The sequence below is a fragment of the Stegostoma tigrinum genome, unplaced genomic scaffold (genome assembly GCF_030684315.1).
Source record: "Stegostoma tigrinum isolate sSteTig4 unplaced genomic scaffold, sSteTig4.hap1 scaffold_54, whole genome shotgun sequence".
In the NCBI taxonomy this organism is placed as follows: Eukaryota; Metazoa; Chordata; class Chondrichthyes; order Orectolobiformes; family Stegostomatidae; genus Stegostoma; species Stegostoma tigrinum.
The window spans coordinates 1,126,580-1,139,886 of NW_026728472.1; the positions used below are offsets into that span (position 1 = coordinate 1,126,580).

Here is a 13,307-nt window from a genome sequence, read left to right on the forward strand (position 1 = left end):
ATTCATGTGAGTTTTTATTCTGAATATTTGCATTTAAAACTTCTGGAATTTATTAACACCAGTAGAAAAAAGACAAAATGAGAAAATGAATGTGTCTCGCATCTGATTAACAGGAAATCCAACTCCTGTAGTCACTAATGAACTCACTGGCGTCTCAGAAGGTGAAAGGTCTGAGTGAATCTTCTCATGCTCAGACCAAGTGAACAGCTTCCCTATTGTGTGAACACACTGATGCGCAGTGAGACAGACGATTGCCTGAGGCCAGCCCTGCAACAAGAGCACCTGAATGGTCTTTCCTCTGTGAGTAAATACATTGGTGGAAAATCAGACCCATTTTCCAGAGCAATTTTCCCAGTCTGGGCAGAGGCAACTGATCAGATGGTCTTCATCTCAGTGACAATGGAGCTTTCATACTTCTTGTTAAAGGTGAGGGTGGAGGGGAGTGGGACAGCAATTGAAAGGGAATCCCCTGTGTTAGAGACAATAAGAAGATGAAACATTGTATTTTACACAAAACTGGTTTATTTGATACGTATCTACATTAACATATACCTGAACAGGTGGTTATTAATATCAGCAGAAACAGATCACAATGAACCTGGTTAATTCCTGAACGCGGTTAATAGTAAAGCCCAATCACTGCAGTTTCTTGTGAACTCTCTGGTCACTCAGCAGATATGACACCTGTGTGATTCCCTTCCCACAGCTGGGGCAGGTGAATGGTCACTGCACAGTGTGAATGTGCTGGTGCCTCAGCAGATGGGGTGACTGACTGACTTCCCTCCCACGGTCAGAGCAGGTAAAGGGCTTCTCCCTAATGTGAACGTAATGGTATACAGTGAGCCGAGATGATCACTGAAATGTTGTCCCACAGTCAGGACACCCAAACAGTCTCTTTCAGTGTGAGCACATTGATGGAGCATTAGTTCCCCAGACCTTTCATAGCACTTCCTGCAGACTGGGCATTTAAAAGGTCACTCATCAGTGTGAACTTGCCGGTGTGTCACCAGGTTTGAAGAATTGATAAATCTCTTTCCACACTCTGTGGGGGTGAACAGCCTCTTGCCACACTCTGGTGTGTCAGCAGGGTGGATGATTTGAGTGAGTCTCTCTCCACACTCAGAACAGGTGAATGGCTTCTTCCTGGTGTAACTACGCTGATGATTTTTCAGTACTGATGGATGAAAGAAGTCTTTACCACAATCCCCTCATCTCCATGGCTTCTAATCATTATGAGTGTGTTACATTCTGATAAGCCAGATGATTGATTGAAGCCTTACCCAAAAAAGAACCAGTTTCTCCCCACTGGGAACAGTGCTTTCTCCTTCCATGTCCAATATTCTGTTGTATTCAGGTTGTGATACGTTTGGTAACTCTCTCAGATCCTGAGTGACGTTTGGTTTCAGTTTGTAAACTGCAAAATCTCCTCTTCTGAAAACCATGTTCAGCTGATTTGGATGAAACAAGGAGAGTGAGACAGAAACCATAAAATCAAAATGGTAGGTTATAAAATGTGAACTGGATGAATCTTGTAATTTGCAGAGTAGAAGTTGATAGCAGAACACTAAAAACAATTTCTGACTATTAACAATTCTGTGAGAAAATCAAGTTGGTCAGTCAAAAGCACACGGTCAGGGGATAGGCAGTGGTGAAAGTCTAATTAAGGCACAATTAGCAGATGTAACAGTAAAACACAAAACAGAGCTAAAATGCAGGGACAGAAGTTAGACAATTGCAGACAGAAGATCTAGGACAGTAGAAATGAAATACAGCAATGGTGAACATGAATTCAGAGCCAGATTAAAGGAGTCACATCAGCCCTGGACCATGCAAACTCTCACAGATAACAGAACACAGCAGTACCAACTCAAAATTTGCTGAATAGTCCATTATGCTCAGCTCTGAAACAATTTCACTGCTTCCTATATTACAGTCTCCTGCTGGAACTTGCAACTGGAAATATGTCAGAGCACTGTAAACAGAGGATCCAATTCAACACATTACCCTGTTATCCATGCGTTTTTACTTTTGACCAGTTTGCTGTGTGGGATCTTGTCAAATATCCTCACAAAATCTATGAAAACAATATCCACTTCACTACCCACACTGAGACTCCTTACCAATTTCTCAAAGAATTCAGTCAAATTGCTCAAGTATGACCTTCCCTCATCAAAGCAATGCTGACTATCCCGGACAAGTTCATGCATTTCTAACTGACAGTTTCTCTGATCTCTCAGGATTGATTCTTACAGTTTGCCCACCACCAAAGTAAGAGTGACTGGCCTATAGTTGTATGGCATTTCCTTTGTACTTGTTTTAAACAACAACACCACATTTGCATTCCTCCAGCCCCTTGGCACCTCACCTGAGTCAAGTGAAGATTGAAAATTAATCCTCACAACATCTGCTATTTCCTTCAACACGCCAGGGAACTATCTATCTGGGCCTGGTGACTCATCCACTTTCAATGATTCCAGCTCCTCTAACACTACCTCTCTCTATTTTGTCTTGTATTTCACACTACACCTTTTGGATTACTTTATCCACATCATTCCTTTCTTAGTGTGTGTAGCAGGGGGAGGTGGTGGGGTGGGGAGCAGAGCCCTGCAGTGGGTATGCCTAAACCAAACAGTGCCTCAGACTCTGTCTTGTTTTGCCAGAGGGAAATGAAGCAAAAGTGAGGGAACATCACCCACTTCCCGCTTTGGGAAATGCTTTAAAGTGTTGTCAACAAGTGATATCATCTCCAAATCTGACTTGAAACCAAGACAGCAACTGGAGCTTCTTCTTGATTCATGGTCAGTGATAACTTTTGTCCCTCACTCAGCAACACAAGAAATTGCTGTTTGCCTGCAGCAAGAATAATGTTTCTTTGTTTTGGAGACCAAACTTGCTCATAGATTTCATTGTGGCCTCACAAAACCCAACACAGCTGCTGTAAGACCACCTTGCTGCCATACTCAAACCCTTTTGAAATGAAGGAGAAAGTTCCATTTGCCTTCCTAACTGCTTGCTGCACCTACAAGCTTGTATTGAATGACTGGTGTACAAGCACACCCAGGTCCCTTTGTACATGAACATTTCCAAATTGACCACCACTCGAATTATACTCTGCCATTCTGAATTTGGTACCAAAGTGGATAACTTCACATTGATACTGCATCTGCTATGCATTTGCTACTCACTCAAATCATCTAAATTACTCTGAAGTCTCTTTATGTCCTGCTCACTCACAATCCCCCTTCTTTTGTGTCAACAAACCTAGAAATAGTACATTGGATTCGCACATACAAATCATTGATGTACACTTTGAACACATGAGGTCCAAGGGCACTGATCTTTGTGGTGTCCCAATTGTCAAAGCCTTAGACACTGAAAAAAGATCATTTATTTCTACTGTTTCCTGTCTGCTAACCAATTCACAATCGACACCAGTAAATTCCCAACAATCTTATGAACTTTAATTTTGCACACTAACTTCTTAAGTGGGACTTTATCACCAGCTTTGAGAAAATCCAAATGACCCCATCCACCGGGTTCTATCAGTTACATTTTCAAAAAACACTTTTGCAGATTTGTCTAACATGATTTACCCATCCGAAATTGACAGGCTTCAGGTCCAGTAGAAACGCTGACTTGCCTGGTCCCCAGCATAATAGGCAGTCAAAGATTATAGACATGGTCCATGGCAGCTCTTTCTCCACAGCACCCGAGATGGGCAATAAATGCTGATCCAGGCAGCACTGGCCACATCTCACCAACAAACATTTCATAACAAACAATCTAAGGCCCGCTGTTCAGCCCCATCCTTATTTTCAAATTCCTCCATGGTCTTCCTTCTTTGCCTCCACATGGTCCATACCTTTCCCCACAGACAGAACAGGCAAACCATAAACAGACAGAACAGTCAGAGGCTGATCATGGTCACCTTCTGATTCAGCAATTGCCGCCGGAGGGAGGGGGAGGGGCAGATCCCGAGCAGCTTCTCGCTCTGATTCGAGCCGCCCGCTGGTTGCCCCGGAAACCTTGGCAGCAGGAGGGGAACAGGTGGGGGCGGGGCTCCCGTGTCCACGTGCCTGAAACCTGAGACATCACCACGGAGCACAGCAATTCCTATTGGCTGCTTCAGTCCTGGGCTCACAATGCAGATGTTGTCTTTCCAGTGAAACCTCCTCCTCTGTGCAACATCTGGGAGCAAAGCAATGTCTCCTTCCTTTCCATTTCTTTCGTCTTCCTGAGTGGTAGGGTGGGGAAACTGTTCACTTGCAGCAAAGGAAGGGACAGGGAGTGAATCCAGGGAGGGTGCCGACACTGCAAATGTTGGTTCTGGTACGTCTCTTAAATTTACTGTCATCATTTGCTCTCTTAGCTTTACACATTTGTTTTCCTGCTAAAATGGTGGCCTCTTTCCTCATGTTCATGTTTGCATGATTTCTATTAGAGATGATCAAGATTTAGGGGACAGCAAATTGATGAGCAATAAAAGCCAAAATGTGATTTTCGTTCCTCATAATTTGCAGCACCATACATTAGAGCCTCTCATTTGAGGTCTAACTGTGGAGTGAGCAACATGTAGCAAAATTGTCTTACAGCCAAAATCCCCATTTACAATCCAGGACTGTGTCATGGTGTATGTTGATGGGAAAAGGAAATAGCCTTCCTCCCCTGGCTAGTCAACTAATCACAAACTGTTTGATTAACAAATGAATTCAAGGACAGGATAACTTGTCCATGTATTGCTATTCACGAATCTAGATCAAATTCCATTTACCACTGATCAGCCTGTCTGTAAACTAAGGCTATCCATCTCATTATTTACCATCTATTACTTTTGCATCATCTGAACTAACTGATCAACCTTCATACATTCAAATCTAAGGCATTTACCTAAAACAAAAATAAGGGCCCAACATTGGCCACTCTGCCACACCAATGTGCACAGATTTGCGGTTAGAAACAAGAAAAAACCCACCTCTCTGCTTCCTGAACCTCAGCCAATTGTGGATCCAATTTGCTAAATTTCAATGGATTCTATGCGCACTTAGCTTTGCTTTCAGTCTCCCAAAAGCCTTGCTGATGTCCAAAGAGATTAAATAAAAGTATTGGGAACAAAAACAAAGTTGCTGGAAAAGCTCAGCACTTCTTGCAGCAACTGCGAAGGAGAAAACAGAGTTAACGTTTTGGGTCCGGTGGCCCTTCAGAAGGGTCCCTTTGTGGTTAGTGGGGAATTAAGAACCTTGCAAGCACCCTGCTATTTCATCCTAACATCACAGGAGACATTTCACTTGACCTTGGATACTGACCTGCATTTAAACCTTCCAGACTACTCAGTACTTCCTCTCTCTCTCTGTGATAGTTTCTTCACATTCTATCACAGACCTTCTCCCTGATTCATCTATTTCACTAGTGAGCACTGACACAAAGTATTCATTTCGACCCAGGCCAACACTCTCTAGTTCTACGCACAGATACCTCTGTGGTCCTTAATGGACCTTACACATTCCCCCTTATCCTTTAACCATATGTCTACCTGTAAAACAACAGAGCATTTTGCTTCATTTCACTTGGCAGTATCAATTCATATTTCCCTTAGAGCTCTCCTTATCTCTCCATTTATGTTCCCTCTTGCACATGTACCTGAAAGTATCTACTTCCTGTGCACTATGGCCAAATCATATCTTATTAAAATCAACCAAGTTAGAACTTTGATTACAGGTCCATCCTTGTCCTTTTCCATAACAATCCCAAATCTTTTCAAAAGAGTTCTGATAACTGCCTGCAAAATTCTCCCCGCTGATACTTCAAGCACTTGTCCGCGTTGGTTGTCTGAAGTTAGGTCCCCTCTTTCCTCATTGGGGTTTCTACATCCTGGCTTCAAAAACTCGATCCGAAACTTGAGCTCTGATTTCTCTCCAAGATGCTGCCAGATCTGCAGAATGTTGTCAACAATTTCTTTTTTGTTTCTGATTTACAGCATCCCAGTTCTTTCCGTGTTTATTTTATACATCTCAATAGTTCCGGAAATGTTATGACCATTTCTAGCTCGACCAGGCTGCCAGGCAGTGAGTTTCAGTTTCCCCCCATTATCTGAGTGAAAAAAATCCGCTCAACTCATCAAAACTTCCCGCCGCTTACCATCAATCCATGTCGCCCGATACTGATTCCACCACTAAGCAGAAAGATTTGTTCTTGTTTTCTCTATTTCCCTCATAAATTTATACATGTCAGTCATGTCCCCCCCTTAGTCTACAACAAAACGGAAGTTGCTGGAAAAGTTCAGCAGGTCAGGCAGCATCTGGGAAGAAGATATAGCGTTTCGGGTCCGATGACCCTTCCTCGGTCTGTTCTGCTGGAAAGAAACTAACCCCAGTCTGTGAGGGCTGTATGGTCCCTGCTGACAACATTAGAATCTGTCCTGCTGGGCAGAATGATCTGTCATTACCTCAAAAACTAAACCGTCTTCTGTGAACCGAAACCAGCGCCGAGATTGACCACAGCCCCGCATCCGCCAGAGCTCCCTGAGTCAGCAGCGTGTAACTGGGGATTGGGAGAAAGGGGATGAGAGAGGGTTGGCGATATGATCTAACACACAGTGAGCTACAGTTCACCTACATTACCGGGAAACCGACAGAGTTCTAAACACTCACCAACTCGACTGCAGGGAAACATTCACCAAGAAAAGGCGGAGCAGAGGCTGTTTCTGGACTGAAAAACACCCCCTACCTGTCAATCACAAATTTAGTCCCGCCCACTTCACAGAACTTGCAGTTTCCGGAAACTGAACTCAGACCTGCCCAAAAGCGGGGCGGTCCAAGGCGAGTACCACAGGGAGCCTCGCTGTGCTGTCCCCATTCTCTGACCCAGTTACGTGTCTTTATCCCGCGATTCCCAATCCAGTGACTCCCACTTTTCGCTGTTGACCCTGTATCCCGGTATAACCAACAAATTCCCTCCCCATTCCCCTGGTTATCTTGTAGTGTGTGTGTGTCAGACTGTGTCCCGCCTTGCTAAGTGTCTCTTGCATTTCACTGTTAGTCTTTCAGCTTCGAACCATCAGCAGTGTTTTTTCGTTCTATAATCCTATCACACCGATTAAACATTATTAACAATTCAATTCATTGCTCCATATGTGTTTTATAACTTCCTTGAAATTGTGTTCAATTTTCGAGGGATTTTTCAGTTGGGGGAGGATTTAAATGTAATTGCAATGTAACCTGTTCCTCCGATTCGATCACGGCTGCTGGCACTGATGAAATCCTCACAAAACATCAATGGAAGGACTGCATCCACTGTACATCTGCCAATGTGGTATACTGCATCCACTGTACCCGGTGTGGCTACCTCTACATTGGGGAAACCAAGCGGAGGCTTGGGGACCGCTTTGCAGAATAGCTCCGCTCAGTTCGCAACAAACAACTGCACCTCCCAGTCGCAAACCATTTCCACTCCCCCTCCCATTCTTTAGATGACATGTCCATCATGGGCCTCCTGCAGTGCCACAATGATGCCACCCGAAGATTGCAGGAACAGCAACTCATATTCCGCCTGGGAACCCTGCAGCCTAATGGTATCAATGTGGACTTCACCAGTTTCAAAATCTCCCCTTCCCCCACCGCATCCCTAAACCAGCCCAGTTCATCCCCTCCCCCCACTGCACCACACAACCAGCCCAGCTCTTCCCCTCCACCCACTGCATCCCAAAACCAGTCCAACCTGTCTCTGCCTCCCTAACCTGTTCTTCCTCTCACCCATCCCTTCCTCCCACCCCAAGCCGCACCCCTTTCTACCTACTTACCTCATCCCACCTCCTTGACCTGTCCGTCTTCCCTGGACTGACCTATCCCCTCCCCACCTCCCCACCTATACTCTCCTCTCCACCTATCTTCTTTTCTTTCCATCTTTGGTCCGCCTCCCCCTCTCTCCCTATTTATTCCAGAACCCTCACCCCATCCCCCTCTCTGATGAAGGGTCTAGGCGCGAAACATCAGCTTTTGTGCTCCTGATATGCTGCTTGGCCTGCTGTGTTCATCCAGCCTCACATTTTATTATCAATGGAAGGAAGGTGCGTGGAAGGTGGAAGACAGAAGGAGAACAGATATCATGTGGTCAGTTCAGTTATAGATTTCAATGTTCCTCCAGGCTGTAAAGTGACGAAGTGGCGTAAAAGAAAACAAAAAGAAAACAGAAAGAGATATGCAACCAGACAGCAGATGAGATTAAAAAAAAACTTATTCAAAATTTTAGGGGGTTGATACCCTGCTGATGGAGATAGATCGTTTTCTGCCTTGTATGTCTGGGCATTATTATCGACATCTGATTAAAATATGAACTGGAGCAGAACAACAATTGTAATACACAGAAATAAAGTCAATTTGACAAGCGAGTCGCTAACCCTCCAACTCTGGCAACATCCTTGTCAATCCTCAGCCCTTTCACAACATCCTTCCTATAGCAGTGAGACCAGAACTGCACACCATTCAGTCATGACGGAATGGCACAATTCTGTTCGGATGCATTATGGTCTTGTGATCTGAACACTCAGCAAAACCAGCACAGTTTGAACTGACATATCAAACATGGGGAAAGGCATAGCAGCAAAGTAGTAGACTAATGGTCACTGTTTCAGGTCAATCTCTTCAGAATGAACATTTCCCATTCTGTCGAACATCCTCCCCACTCATCCACAATCACAGCCTGCCTGGACTGGCAATAAGCATTATCTTCTTTTGTGATTACACTTGTCAGGCAGGAGCAGGCTTGGCAGCAGAGCTGGGCTGTGAAGCAACAATCAACTTTATTGAAACAGAGTCAGTAGAAGGTGATCTGCTGTCAGGCAAACTGCAGTGATAAATGCAGACAACAACTTACACTCAAACAGTTGTACTGTTCCTGTCAGTGGCTAAACAACAGTGTTAAAAGGACTTCTGGTAGTTTTTGCAGCCTTGATCTTCAAAGTGTCTGTCTTGGGCCTTCATCTTCTGATTCTGGTTGGTCTCCACTGCACAGACACAGATCTATTTTATCCTGGTTCTTATCTGATTAACTCCCCACTGTGCCCAGTCACAGTTCATATAAGCAACACTGACCTTCGTCAACCTCGTGATCTTCTGCATATTTATGCCTGTGCTGTTTTCCTCTTAACTCAGGGCTGCTACATCTATAATCCTTTATTTCACCAGCACTTCTGTACTCACTGACAAAAGAACTGCAAGAGCTTTCTTTAACTGTTACCTACACAAAACAGTTTCAAATCTGACTTAAAGTCCCAGCATGTCTAACTTGGCATCTTTTTGAACTTTTACTTTTTATGTTTTGTTTATCTACTGTCCTGCATGTCCATGAAGACCTCACCAACCTTTACAGATGCACCATACAAAGCATCCTATCGGGTGCATAATGGCCTGGTGCAACAACTGCTCAGCCCAAGGGCATAAGAAACTGCAGAAAGTTGTGTGCACAGCACGAATCATCACAGAAGCCAAACTCTTATCCAGAGAATAACAGGTGTAGAGCTGGATGAACACAGCAGCCAAGCAGCATCATAGGAGCAGGAAAGCTGACATTTCGGGCCGAGACCCTTCTTCAGAAATGGGGGAGGGAAAGGGAGTTCTGAAATAAATAGGGAGAGAGGGGGAGGCGGATTGAAGATGGATAGAGGAGATGATAGGTGGATAGGAGACAGGTCAAAGAGGCGGGGATGGAGCCTGTAAAAGGTGAGTATAGGTGGGGAGATAGGGAGGAGATAAGTCAGTCCAGGGAGGATGGACAGGGCAAGGGGGCAGGATGAGGTTAGTAGGTAGGAGATGGGGGTGGGGCTTGAGGTGGGAGGCGGGGATAGGCGGGAGGAAGGACAGGTTAGGGAGGCAGGGACGAGCTGGGCTGGTTTTGGGATGCAGTGGTGGGTGGGGAGATTTTGAAGCTGGTGAAGTCCACATTGATACCATTGGGCTGCAGGGTTCCCGAGCAGAATATGAGTTGGTGTTCCTGCAACCTTCGGGTGGCATCGTTGTGGCACTGCGGGAGGCCCAGGATGGACATGTCGTCTGAGGAATGGGAGGGGAGTTAAAATGGTTTGCAACTGGAAGGTGCAGTTGTTCAGTGCGAACCAAGCGTAAGTGTTCTGCAAAGCAGTCCCTAAGCCTCTGCTTGGTTTCCCCAATGTAGAGGAGGCCACAATGGCAACAGCCTCCTATCCATGGACTTCATTTACACTTCTCTTTGCTGCAGAAAGGCAGCCAACATCATCAATGACCCGTCCCATCTCGGTAATGCTCTCATCCAACTTCTTCCATTGGGCAGAAGATTGAACACACCCATCAAGGGGTTCAAGAACAGCTTCTTCTCTGCCATTATTCGACTGATGAATGGACTCTATAACTCCAAATAGTGTTGATCTTGCTTTGCACACCTCCTGTGCAGGCATAACCTTGCATGCCTTGCTCTGTCTATGCACACTTTGATCTGTAAATCATTGTTTGCTATGATCTGCCTGCACCACTCTCAAAAACACTTCACTGTACTTCGGTACACGAGACAACATAAATCAAAATCAAAACATTCTAATGGCAATCGATGATAGCTTTCAATAATCTTCAAAGTCAATGTTGAAACTCATCTTGTTGCTGACTTCATAAAATTGCAGGATGAAACCAGAGCAAGAGTGACCTGGCCCTCCAGATCTGAGCATGGATAAGGGTTAGAAGTGGTTCCAAAAAGGCATTTCAGGTGACTATTCAAAAAGGAAACTGAAAATTTTGTCAAGTGTCCCAAACCCCCGGCCTGTCCAAATTTGTACAGATGCACACTTAATCAATTCCAGTTTGTATTCCACATGCTGCCTATTGCTTTGACCTGGTGCTCCTGTAAGTTTCAGCAAAGGTGCAGACAGTCTTCTCAAATCTTTGCTCTCACCGCTCAGATGCTTTTGATCTTCACTCAGAGTTTCAGGTCACCACATGGTCCTGGAAAAGACTCCCACTTCTCCTTGTGCAGGGGCAGACACAGTTATTGTGGGGCAAAGTGCTGTGACGGGAGATAGAGGTGGTATGTTAGGTGCTCCCTTGGTTTTGCAGTGAAAATAGTGAGAAGAGGAGAGCGTTTTATGTGACATTCCTTGCTCCCTGTCTCCTCTTCTGTAGCAGCATCCCAACAATACCATGACTCTGAGGTAGAGGCGATTACTGACATTTTGCAAGCCCATCGATACAAATATTGATCAGCCTGATTAAGGCATCAGAAATCTTCTGTACCTTTGTGGTCATGACTTGTAATGGATTGAGTGCAGAGTAATGCCTTAAGCTCCATGCGACATCCGTACTCTCCAATGACAGTCTCTGAAACCTTTGCCATCATTAAGGCCATATGTGTTTTTTACACTCCTGCAATTCCCCTTTCCAGATATTTTTCTGACCCACCCCACTTACAACACTCCAGGGTTGGAGCTGCTGACAACCCAAACTACGGAATTTCCTCCCTAAACCTCTCTTATTCTTTATGATACATCGTAAAATTGATATCTTTAATCGATGTTTTGCTCATCTGTGAAGCACCTTGAACATAGAACGTAGAACAATGCAGCACAGAACAGACCTTTCGGCCCTCGATGTTGCGCCGACTTGTGAACTAATCTAAGCCCCTTACCCTATACTACCCCATCATTATTCATATGCTTATCCAAGGACTGTTTAAATGTCCCTAATCTGGCTGAGTTAACTACACTGGCAGGCAGGGTGTTCCATGCCCTTACCACTCTCTGAGTAAAGAACCTGCCTCTGACATCTGTCTTAAATCTAACACCCCTCAATTTGTAGCTATGTCCCCTTGTACAAGCTGAAGTCATCATCCTCGGAAAAAGGCTCTCACTGTCCACCCTATTTAATCCTCCGAACATCTTGTATGTCTCTATTAAATCCCCTCTTAGCCTCCTTCTCTCCAATGAGAGAACAGACCCAAGTCCTTCAGCCTTTCTTCATAGGGCCTATGCTCCAGACCAGGCAACATCCTGGTAAATCTCCTCTGCACCTTTTCCAATGATTCACATCCTTCCTGTAATGGGGCAACCAGAATTGCACGCAATATTCCAAACGAGGCCACACTAGCATTTTCTACAGTTGCAGCATGACATCATGGCTCCGGAACTCAGTCCCTCTACCAATAAAACCTAATACACCGTAAGCCTTCTTAACAGCACTATCAACCTGGGTGGCAACTTTCAGGGATCTTAGTACATGGGCACCAAGATCCCTCTGCACAGCCACACTACCAAGAATCTTTCCATTGACCCGGTATTCTGCCTTCCTATTATTCTTGCCAAAGTGAATCACCTCACATTTAATCCATATTAAACTCCATTTGCCACCTTCCAGCCCAATTCTGCAGTTTATCCAAGTCTCCCTGCAACCCGCAACATTCTTCCACACTGTCCACCACTCCACTGACTTTAGTGTCATCTGCAAATTTACTAACCCATCCACCTATGCCTGCGTCCAAGTCATTTATAAAAATGACAAACAGCAGTGGTCCCAAAACAAATCCTTGAGGCACACCACTAGTAACTGGACTCCAGGCTGAATATTTTCCATCAACCACCACTCATTGCCTTCTTACAGAACGCCAGTTTCTAATCCAAACTGCTAATTCTCCCTCAATCCCGTGTCTCTGTATTCTCTTCAATAGCCTACCATGTGGAACCTTATCAAAGGCTTTACTGAAGTCCATGTACACCACGTCAACTGCCCTTCCCTCATCCACATGCTTGGTCACCTTCTCAAAAAACTCAATGAGTTTTGGGAGTCACAACCTGCCCTTGACGAATCCATGCTGACTATCTCCAATCAAATTGTTGCTTGCTAGATGATAATAAATCCTATCTCTTATAATCCTTCCCAAAATGTTTCCTACAACAGATGTAAGGCTCACACGTCTATAATTACCTTGGTCAGCCCCACTGCCCTTCTTGAACAAGGGCACATTTGCAATCCTCCAGACATCTGGTACTGAACCTGTAGATAATGAGGACTCAAAGATCAAGGCCAAAGACTCCGCCACCTCCTCTCTGGCTTCCCAGACAATCCTCAGAAAAATCCCATCTGGCCCAGGGGATTTATCTACTTCACACCTTCTAGAATTGATCACACCTCCTCCTTACTAACCTTAATCCTTTCAATTCTAGTAGCCCGTAACTCAGTCACCTCCTCTACAATATTCTCCTGTTTCTCAGTGAAAACAGATGAGAAATAATCATTTAGCACCTCTCCAATCTCCACAGGGTCCACACACAACTTCCCACTTCTGTCTTTGACTGGCCC

The 13,307-nt window shown here is 44.8% G+C and overlaps 1 protein-coding gene across 2 annotated transcripts; it reads right to left on the bottom strand.

The window, feature by feature from the left end:
- Positions 1-499: 499 nt before the first annotated feature.
- On the bottom strand, positions 500-6,731 carry LOC132208826 (uncharacterized). Of its 2 annotated transcripts, XR_009444954.1 has the most exons (3): positions 6,648-6,731; positions 6,443-6,537; positions 500-1,448 (listed from the first exon to the last, which is right to left on the bottom strand). XR_009444954.1 is itself a non-coding variant. In XM_059644147.1 (2 exons), exons 1-2 carry the CDS (start codon positions 4,355-4,357, stop codon positions 1,242-1,244), a joined length of 636 nt encoding a protein of 211 aa, XP_059500130.1. In that variant the 5' UTR covers positions 4,358-6,405; the 3' UTR covers positions 500-1,241. The 2 variants fall into 2 exon arrangements, 1 of the variants encoding a protein (XP_059500130.1); XM_059644147.1 differs by lacking the exons at positions 6,443-6,537; positions 6,648-6,731 and adding an exon at positions 3,929-6,405.
- Between the last annotated feature and the right edge of the window lie 6,576 nt (positions 6,732-13,307).

Bases quoted from the DNA above. Each gene is read 5' to 3' on its own strand.
- LOC132208826 (XM_059644147.1), bottom strand. From the start codon at position 4,357: ATGATGACAGTAAATTTAAGAGACGTACCAGAACCAACATTTGCAGTG. The intron at 1,449-3,928 runs GTGACCATGATC...CATCCAAATCAG, and splicing joins GGCAATTGCTGAATCAGAAG to CTGAACATGGTTTTCAGAAG.